This window comes from Drosophila mauritiana, chromosome 2R (assembly GCF_004382145.1).
Source record: "Drosophila mauritiana strain mau12 chromosome 2R, ASM438214v1, whole genome shotgun sequence".
Classification (NCBI taxonomy): domain Eukaryota; kingdom Metazoa; phylum Arthropoda; class Insecta; order Diptera; family Drosophilidae; genus Drosophila; species Drosophila mauritiana.
In genome coordinates, this window is record NC_046668.1 from 4,329,098 (window position 1) to 4,339,380 (window position 10,283).

Here is a 10,283-nt window from a genome sequence, read left to right on the forward strand (position 1 = left end):
CATTCTAAAAATATAAGCTTAGTGTATAGTTTATACACAATTCCCAGAGAACGACTTCCTTCACATTTTTAGTGCCCCTTGTTATATTCGATTGCCACTAAGACCAATTAATCAGGGGTACTCCGTAAATATAATTTATTTTTAATTCAGACAAAAAACATTTATGATTGGAGTTTTAAGAAGTTTAGCAAATTCACGCAAGATTGTTACTACTAAAGTTAAATTTTATAAAATTTTAAATTTTATACTTATCAATTTTGATATTGAGACTTTTCAATCAAAAAGAAATACAGAATAACATGACCAAATCAAGCATTGAAGCTCAGATTATGTTTTGAAATGTTAGCAGAACCTTTTTTTATGATGATCCCTCACATCTAAAAATTTCTTGGTGAAGCTTCATTTCTAAATATTTTTTGTAACAATGAGCATCATGAGCAACAAGAAAATAATTTTGGACTTACACTTTTTAAGAAAAAAATACATTTACAAAAAAAAGTTAACATCATTGGCTCCTTTTACCCTATTTGATAGGTTTTTTTTAAGGTTGTTATAACCGTTACTTGTAATGTATGAAACAGGTAACACAAAACTTTTCCTCCACTATATTTATCTATATTCTTAATCAGGATTAAAAGTGGAGAAAAAGTGACCCCACAGAACTAACCCGGCTATCGATGCTGAATTGATCAAAATTACCACTTTATTACCAAAATGCCGGAGGCTTTCCTCCTTATATTAGATTGTTAGTATTATTATAAATACAATACCATAGCAGAGCAGCTCCACCAAGCAACTGCTTGGTCACTCAATTCCAGGGCTTACTGTTAAATACAGAGGATGTCAGGGAAATTCGCAGGATGCAGCATGGGACGCAGAGAGCATCACTGCTAATGAACGCGAACGATGCGATAGCGGTGCTAAAACAGGGCTTCTTTACCGTTGGATGGTAACCATCCAACGCTTAACCCAGGATCCGGCCACAGGAATCTAGGCTACGGACATCCAGCAGCGACCTGTATTGATAGGGCACCAAAATGACAAATCTGCAGCGGCGAGGTGGACAGTTAGCTTTGCTTGCTCAATCTACAGAGCGAGCCTAAAAGGAGCTATAAGCCACTATAATGCACGCCCATATTAACGTAATCCATCTCAATGTTAATCATTGTGCATCTGCTCAGAGCCTCCTGGCTACTAAAGGGAGGAAGGAGGTGCGATCTGGCTTTACATCCTGCTCATCGAAGTCATACCTTAACTTGCAGTCCCGGTGAGCGAGTAAGTACTTTAGGACGGTAGGATTTGGTATCTTTGAAGGTGGTATGCTTAATAGATTTTAATTTTCCTACCGTAAGTTGTATAATAAAAAAAAAGGCAGGGCCACGTTCGTCTTCCAGGGCAACCTCCCTTGGCTACCGTGGATTCCTTGGCCAGTCCGAAGGCGTCGAACGCCACAATTGTTTTTAGCGGCTGTCAACCGCTGCTGGAAATCTGGGGCTGAAATATTTAAATATAGTAAAATTGTTGTTTTATTTTTGAGTCGAACTAATGTCCCGTCAGTTGACTAAGGACAACGCCAAGAAATAAAAAAAATAGTTTTTAGGAGAAATAGTTTCACGACTTTATTCTTTGGATCTCCAGCTTAAGACTAAAAATCAAATGCAAATTGGATTGAGGAGAAGCCTCAGTATTTAAACAATATTTGTATTGCGGGAGAGCCTCGCTCTTGGGTTCTTAAGATTAGGAAGTGTTGAAAGAGGGCAGTCAAATCTGCTTAGGTCAGGCTTTAGGATGTTAACAAGAACGGCTGCGCTGCCAAAGATAAACGAATGCTGCGCAGCTGGGATACATTATGGAAAATTACTAGAGTGCAATACTGTTTTCTTTGAAATAATAGAAGTGCCTGTTTTAGGCCACCCAAATACGTCACTATATGACATGGGAAATACAACACACTCTTAGCCTTGGTTCGCCAGATCCTTCTGAATCCTTGGAGCTCCTCAGGATTAGGTGACCCTACGTATATGAATACGTCCACTGTAGTTCCGTCTTTAAAAGCACCGCGATGATTTGTAGACCTTAGAGGATTCCTAAACTTGTTGCTTTGACCGCTTCAAAAGCAGTCGACGATCAAGGGTGATCGCTGCCTGATGAGGGATTGATAAGAAAATGTGAATGTTAGAATTGATCCATAATTATATTTATATTTATTAAAAACAAGAAAGCTTACCAGAATGCTTGAGTGAGTGTTCACTGTAAGGGGAGATGGAGCTGTCCTAGTCGTCTGGAGCGACATTGAAATAAGGAGGGAAAGCAATTCGTGATAGTGTTGCTTATGAAATACGCGAATTCATTTTCTGCTTTGCAAAGTACGCTATCTACAATTGTACGAGCCAGTTTAAAAAATTGTACTTACGCAAGAGCAAAACTTGAATTGCTTCAAATTAAAAACATTAAACACTGAGTAAATTCTATAATCAACCATACTGTACTGACAAATGAGCGTTCGGGGCATAGAGTAGAAAATAACGTGTTCCACAGTGTACATTATCCACCACATTTTTCATAGCTTTCTGCATATCCACTTCTCTTTGAACCAATAAATTTCTTGTGTAGGTTCCTTGGCTACAACTGAGATACAATTTCGTACAGATCATTCTTTATCAGTAGTCTAAAGGAATAAATAAAACCTGAGTCTCTGAGGGATACGGGAATACAACGCGGACGAGGCGCTAAGTAAGCGGTCCCCCGGTAGTCATCCCGACCAAGGTGGATTTTTTATGAAATATAATTAAACAATATTTATTTTACTTATAAATCAAAAAACAAATTAAAAATATTAAATATACAAGAAAATAAACTACAAATTCCAAGTTTACACACTTTTGGCACTGTAGATATTAACAAAATTAGCATTTGTGGAGTTAATTTTTTATATAAAGTAAAATTTTTTATATTTGTGATAGCCGCAGAATGGGCACTTATAGTTTACTATGTGATTAATTTTATAACCTTTTTCAAAGATTGAACGCCTTGAAAAGTACCATAAATACAATGAAGAGGAAGCGTTTCTGACCCCATAAAGTATATATAATGTTGATCAGCAGAACTAGACGAGTCGATCCTGTCATGTCCGTTTGACAGTCGGTCTATCTATCTATGAACGCTGTGATCTAAGGAACTAAAAAAACGAGCAAGTTGAGTTTAAGCATATATTGTCCTATCAATATCGTTTCTTCTATCTATTTCGACTTAAAATTTATTTCGTCATGAATTAATTCAAAATAGAAAATCACAAACAAAAAAAATTAAACGAATACCTTGTTTTAGAAACATATTTGCGCCCACCCTAGTTACAAGACATAGATTTTAATTTTTTACGTAGCCTAAATATGCCTATATATTATATATATATGATACCATAAGCTCGTCGTATTTCATTGGTTTGATCTTCGTAAGCCTCTCACGTCCCCACCATAGCGAAAATAGATATTTAAAAGGACACAATGAAGTTTTGGTGGATCTAACAACAGGAGCCGGAAACCGAATTTTGGAGGACATGTTTTTTCCACCGTTGCGCGAAGTGTATAAATATATCAGCGGGCATTGCTGGTACAATTTTGAACTGTGTGAGCCCCTCCGTGCTCCATCGAAGTATGCAAGGTTGTCGGACGGACTTGTTTTTAAAAGATCTGAAAATGAGACAGTAAGAAGTTATGCGCAATCATCAAGTTGGTTAAAGCATACCTGGATACCTCTGTATTGCTATTGTCAGTACGATGGATTAAAGCGCACCAGCAAGCCCAATAAGAGTTACCGGAACAATAACGGATAACAAGAAACCAGGAACGGTGATTAGTTCGTGCATCGACTGGGTGGAGAATGTCGGTTTGCTAATCTCTGCGCATAAGACCGAAATTGTCCTGCTTGATATCATTAGGACCGTTGAGAACAAGCAGAACTAGGTTAAAGACGACGAGGAAAACCACGGCAGCTCAACGAATTTCACTGGATCGTCGAACAAACTACTAGAATTAAAGGAACTGTTTTCTTAGCGATAAAAATTAACCAACCATAACCTCCTACCGTAATATTGAGTTATATATAAACTTAAATTTCATACACCCCTAGGACACCGTAGCTCTAAACTTTTGGGAAGCTGCGGTAAAAAGTGTCTAAAATTTCGCTACCGAAATCTTTTCGACACACTTTTTATTGTCCTCAATTGGGTATTCGAAATTGCCACACATTTTGAATGTCAAGTCCATATACGCCCAGCCTGTTATACGGCCTAGAGATATACGGCGTTGCTGAGAAGAGCCACCTTAATAATATCGTACAGACCATAACGATTTTTGGAGGTCCATCGTACATTAGAACTACACTCTTGACCACGCAGACCGGGTCTTGAACTTAAAAGACTTTAGAGGACTAAACCGTTGTGAATTTATATAGTTTTCATCAAAAGCATGAAAGCATTTGAATATTCTTTTAAAAGGAAAAACATTTTTAAAAAATTTATTATTTTATTTCATATTTTTAAATACTCTTTTGTTGTAGGGAGATAAACCGAAAATATTAAAATTTTTTACTACAATCTTGTTTTGGAAATGAATGAATACGATAGCCACGCATCTGGCATGGGAAGTAACGAGTGCCCTGAAATCATAAAAGACCTGATATGAACTTGAAAATTTAAAAAATTTACTTATTCTGCATGAATAGTTAGAAAATGTGCAGACGAACAATAAATGTTTAAGAAGTTAGTTATAATAAAAAAATTTTAAAATCGAAAAAAACGTTATTAATTTATAACGATAGAAAAATATTTTTCCAAGAAAAATATCGATATATTTTTTATTGCACCCAATTGGTCTAGAGCAATTGCTTATAATAGTTGGGTTCTTCGGCTTGATTAGTTTAACCGACATAAACTTTTATTTTGCCTTTGCCAAAAATGTACATCACAACGGGCAAGACATTTGCGCTGCTGAAAGGACCTTTACGTGATTGTCTTTTTCATAGTAGGAGATGCCCAGGTAACGTACCCTTTTTTGTCGCCGTCAAAAATAGGCAGGTACACAGATAATGTATATATCTGTACCTATATAGTACATTTATACATATGCACACACTTGTTATTAAATGCGCAATAGTTATAAGTATGTACATATGTATGTATGTACATTCATACGAATTCGTATTAATGTTTGTATATTTTAATCTCTTCCATACACACAAAGCTGTTCAACAACTGCACTTAAGTGTCGCAATGGGAAATTATGTGAATGAAGCCTCAATTCCCCTTCCAATCAATGTGGACTCTGCGGAAACAACTCGATTCTCCCCCCAGCGCTCGCGTGACATTTCGTCTACAGTGATTAATGCACAAGCACCAATCTCAAGCATTGATATCACAATTGACAACAGTTTTCACGCAGTCCTAAGCGACTCAAATATTTGTCACGATCCACATGTACAGTCCTATGATTGTTTCGGGTCGATCAGTCTTAATTCCGCGATGCAAAGCAATGTACCGACACCGTTTGGGGGGCTCAACAAGTTTTCTCATCTGAACATGCCTGGCGGACAATGGTCCCAGGAATTTAAATTTACAGCGCAAAACATGCAGTGCTCTCACTACAGCGCTCTTCGCGATAGCTTGCGAGCGGATTGGGCGACTTACGATCAAAATGCTACTCTTAAAACGAATGACCAAGGTGAGAAGCTTCGTTCAAAAAGTAACGAGTAAAAATATGTAACTCGAAGCATTTTTTCGTATATGGATATTTTCATGTATACATGCATATATATAACATTGTAAGTAAAAAATCCATCTACATGTCTGCAGATATCAGGAACTCATTCTAAGGATTGGTTTTCAGTGTCCAGGAATCCTATTATAGAAGCTTTCAGGGCTGAAGATTGAAATTGACAAAAGAATTTATTAAATTGAAAGAAAACCAAACGTACGTGCCCAACGTATTTTTCGAATACCATCTTTTTTAGCTTTTTGAGGTATAAATATTCGGACTTTCATATGGACGGACATGGACAGATCGATCCTGATAGAGATTCAAGTCGAAAGCACTTTTCTTTTATCTATAAGATACTTTTCATCTAATATACAGAACCTCATTTAAATTCGAGTAATGGGTATACAACTCTGAAATAAAATAGATATATTTTGTATGAAATGGTGTTTATTGTTTTTCCTATATGCATTCTTAACACATACATTCACCTACACATATTTTAAACTAATTTTACAGGGTTTTGTAATCGAAGAAATTATAGCACGCAATCGCCTATGCGAAACTCTTCCACAAATACAAGTACAGGTGCAAAACTAAGTAAAAGTGAGCAGCTGAAGAAGGCATTTAAGGAATATGGAGCGCCTATTGTGGCCTTTCACGTAGGAATTTCGCTGATTTCTCTTGGCGGTTTCTATGTGCTTGTATCAAGGTAAGGTGGTACTACAATTTGACTGCTGTCCAAATTACAATACTGGTTTTCCAAGTTTTACTTTATCTACGGAGAGCAAAAGGGGATATCTAACAGACTAAAGGAAACGTTTTTTTATACGTTATTCTGGCACCTACAATAAACTGAAAAACAAGACAGAATGCTAAAATCCAAGCTTTTTGGCAGATCGATAGAAATTTAGAAGACTAAGAAAAATATGACATATCACAATATGAAAATATCACAAAACATCATATGCAAAAGTGTGGTCGAGGCAGTTCTGGGCAGTTTGTGAGCGTTAGAGTGGGCGTGGCAACATGGGTCAACAAACTTGCGCAGTGTCTCTAAAATCTGTATGCTTAATCTCTACCTTCTAGCTGTTATAGTTCCTCTACGTTCATGCGGATGAACAGAAGGACGGGCAGGGTCAGATCGACTCGGATATCGATCCTGATCTAGAATATATATACTTTATATGGTCGGAAAAGTTTCATTCTGCCTGTTACATACTTTTCAAAAAATCTTTACCCTTTTACTCTAAACAAAGCGTATAAAAACAAAGATAATTTTTGCGAGGCCAACGCATCGAAAGTATGTTCAAAAAAATGCCCTCTTCCACAAACTGCAAAAATTTGCACGCCTACGCTCTTGAATAATTAATATTACTAATTTGAGTGTTAATTTTTTTATCAAGTCGACATCTACGGGTGTACCAAAAATTCTTCAAATCGCACCTTGAATGATTTAAAGATATTCTAAATGCAAGGCATATGTACTTATGGGTACGATTATCTTTGGAGCTGAGGGGCTAGCTTCTCAATATGCTAATCTACCTTATAATGAACTACGAAAAAACAGATGTGTCCTAATCAAGGGGCGGTTCATGTTCAACATGTTTGGTTATTCCTGTGCACGCGGAAATGAAAAATGACTGTAATCTGCAGGCTTATTCTCGACTTTATGGGGCGTATACTTCCCGAGCTTTGCTGGGAAGTAACGATTTTGATACAGTTTATACGTATTTTAAATGGTCACATCGCTTTATCTACATAGTTTTCAAGAAATAACCTTTAGTATACCCTTCTACTCTACAAGTTAACAGAGAATAATTAACATAGAAAATTATAAATTGGTTGGCCTTATGTTTTCTTTTTCTGAATATAATCAATTGAAACCCTAATTGAAATTACATGTTTATGCTTTTCTTGCTCTATTTCACAGTGGCATAAACTTGGTCCCAGCTCTGGAGTGGATTGGAATTTCATCATCCGCCATTTTAGAAAAAGTGGCAACGGGGAGCACCTTTGTTGTCGCCTATGCAGTACACAAAGTCTTTGCCCCTGCTAGAATAAGTATCACGTTAGGTTCTGTGCCATTTCTTGTTCGCTATATTCGATCTAAGAAATCGCAAATACCAAAGCCAAAAAATACTTAGAGCTAAGAACAATGAATTCCTATAAATAAGGGATATAATTTTTTATAATTTGTTTTTTAATCTTTAGATGGAAATGTTTATTTATAGGAAAAGCGTACTGCTACCATCTAGGCAGCTTAATCTAATGAGAAATTATTTGTTAAGCTGATAAGCATTTTAATTAGCTTTTTCAAAGCAATAAAAAGACGAGGTTTATAAAGCGATTTCGAACGATATGTTTTTAATGGGTTTAGCGAAGGATATTTTGCATCGATCCGATATCTACAAGACAAAGGTGTAGGTGCAATAGCACCCAAGTGCACTCGGTCCATGCGTCTCGTGCATGCGTCCGCTGCTTTCGTGAGCCGCTTTCTTCGGTACAATACAAGCATGGTGGATTCCACGTGGATGCTGGTGCTACGCTTGCTGATGGGGATATGGGTGTTGATGCAGGGAAGGCTATTGCATTGCCTGTCCCGGGATCGGCGGTGGCATATGAAACATCGTGCCGCTTAGTGGCCCCTGGCCCACTTGTTGACCCACAACATGTGAAGGTGGCTGTGGCATGCCGTAAGGGGGCTTAACCATTCCAACGGGTCCTACTTGTGGCAATCCTGGAAATTGAACGCCGCTTTGGGATGCCTGTTGCGGCGGTGGGTGCAGGACTTCTCCTTGTTATTGCTACTGCTGCTGGTGGCCGGGCATGCCGGCCATATTCTGCTGGCGCGGTCCGGATGAGCCTATTCCGGTCCACCGCTTTCCGCTGCGACACTAGCACCCTGTCCCTTACCTTGGCCGTCTTGAAGCGTTTGGGTGGACCCATGTTGAACAAGTTAGCATAGCCTCCAGCAAATTAAGGAAGCTCAAAAGAGGGCAGCGATCTCCCCCCGAATATAGGACCCAAGCGTTATGAGAATGTAATTTCTCAGCCGAATCACTTTCGATTTTCTCAAAATCAAGCTCGTTGAGTATTTTCTTAAATATTTGTTGCAGCTCAACGATCACCTCCAACCTGACATGAAGAACAAACTCATTAAAGGAAATTAACGCAAAACTTTACAAACAATTCGTTAATCGTTCCACTCGACTATAAATTGCAGCTGCCTTGCACTTTAAATGCTTGCATCAGCGGTAGCGTTTCCAGAATTTTTAACAATCAAAAGCAAAAAAAATAAAACGGCAGAAACAGCTGCATCCGTCATTCGGCTATGCACGCTCACAAATATAACTCTTTATGTATTGCAATCTCGCGTAGCCAACGAAGTTACTTTTAATGTCCACTGCGTTAAACTTTGTGTGAGTATTGCAGACACAAATTTTTGTCCAACAACGGCACCATATTTATAACCTATCTATCATCAAGAGAGCAAGAAATGTCCTTATAATGGAGACATCATTTAATATCGTCTGCGTGCATAAATACACCCGAATGTTGTAAGGGGTCTTTAATAAATAAGGTAAAAGGTAGCGGACCAAGGTGGCTCATTTGTGGAACACCGAATGCTACACCGTTGTGCCCTGCTATTCAGATAACGTAAAATCCAATCTAGATCAACAGGGAAACCAACTAAAGTTAGTGTAGATGACATCAGCTTGAAGATTATTTTTGAAGACCTGTATGACGAAGGAAGTTAGCTTCACAAGGTTGCCTGCGCCACCAAATGTGCAGCACATGAGGATTGATATTATTTTTATATACGACAATTTAGAGATTTCTCTGTTATTGCTTGCCTCCAAATTCAATCCTTTTTTATGGAGATTCCATAGATAAGGACAACAGGTTCAGAAGAATCTGAGCACACAGCCAGGGAATCCGTTGGAACCTGGAGAATAGATAGGCTTATCTTGCTGAAGATCGTAAAGCAGTGAGATTCGTTTAGAGTGGGATAAAATATTTAATTAAACTTTAATACAGGCTAATAAAAAAAAACAAATAGATCTGCTATTGCCTGATCCGATGTTACCGTAGTATTTTTAAAAATAGCGAGGATGGGTGAGAAGAGTTTAAAATCCGATCAGGTCTACCAAAGTGAGGAAAGTTTGAAAGCCCGTTCAGGTCTACCCAAGTAAGAAGACTTGGGAAGGCGGTTCAGGTCTACCAAAGTGAAAAGAGTTGGAGAGGCCTTTCAGGTCTACCAATGTGATAATGGTTGAGAGGCCGTTTAGGTCTACCAAAATAAGACGAGTTGGAGAGGCCGTTCAGGGGTACCAAAGTGAAAAGAGTTGGAGAGGCCTTTCAGGTCTACCAAATTGAGAAGAGTTGGAGAGGCCGTTTAGGTGAGGATGGTTTGAGAGGCCTTTCAGGTCTACCGAAGCGAAAAGAGTTGGAGAGCCCGTTCAGGTCTATCAAAGTGATAAGAGTTTGAGAGGCCTTTTAAGTCTTTTAAGTTGGAGAGGCCATTCAGGT

At 38.2% G+C, this 10,283-nt stretch overlaps 1 protein-coding gene across 3 annotated transcripts; it reads left to right on the top strand.

The window, feature by feature from the left end:
* The first annotated feature begins 4,866 nt into the window (after nt 1-4,866).
* On the top strand, nt 4,867-8,100 carry LOC117137078. 3 transcript variants are annotated; one of them, XM_033298306.1, is made up of 4 exons: nt 4,867-5,036; nt 5,241-5,717; nt 6,270-6,462; nt 7,684-8,100. In XM_033298306.1, exons 1-4 carry the CDS (start codon nt 4,955-4,957, stop codon nt 7,895-7,897), a joined length of 966 nt encoding a protein of 321 aa, XP_033154197.1. In that variant the 5' UTR covers nt 4,867-4,954; the 3' UTR covers nt 7,898-8,100. The 3 variants fall into 3 exon arrangements, 2 of the variants coding, with proteins under 2 accessions (XP_033154197.1, XP_033154198.1); XM_033298307.1 differs by lacking the exons at nt 6,270-6,462; nt 7,684-8,100 and adding an exon at nt 5,849-6,194; XR_004459133.1 differs by lacking the exons at nt 6,270-6,462; nt 7,684-8,100 and adding an exon at nt 5,883-6,194 and having other exon boundaries at nt 4,869-5,036; nt 5,241-5,817.
* The last annotated feature ends 2,183 nt before the right edge of the window (nt 8,101-10,283 follow it).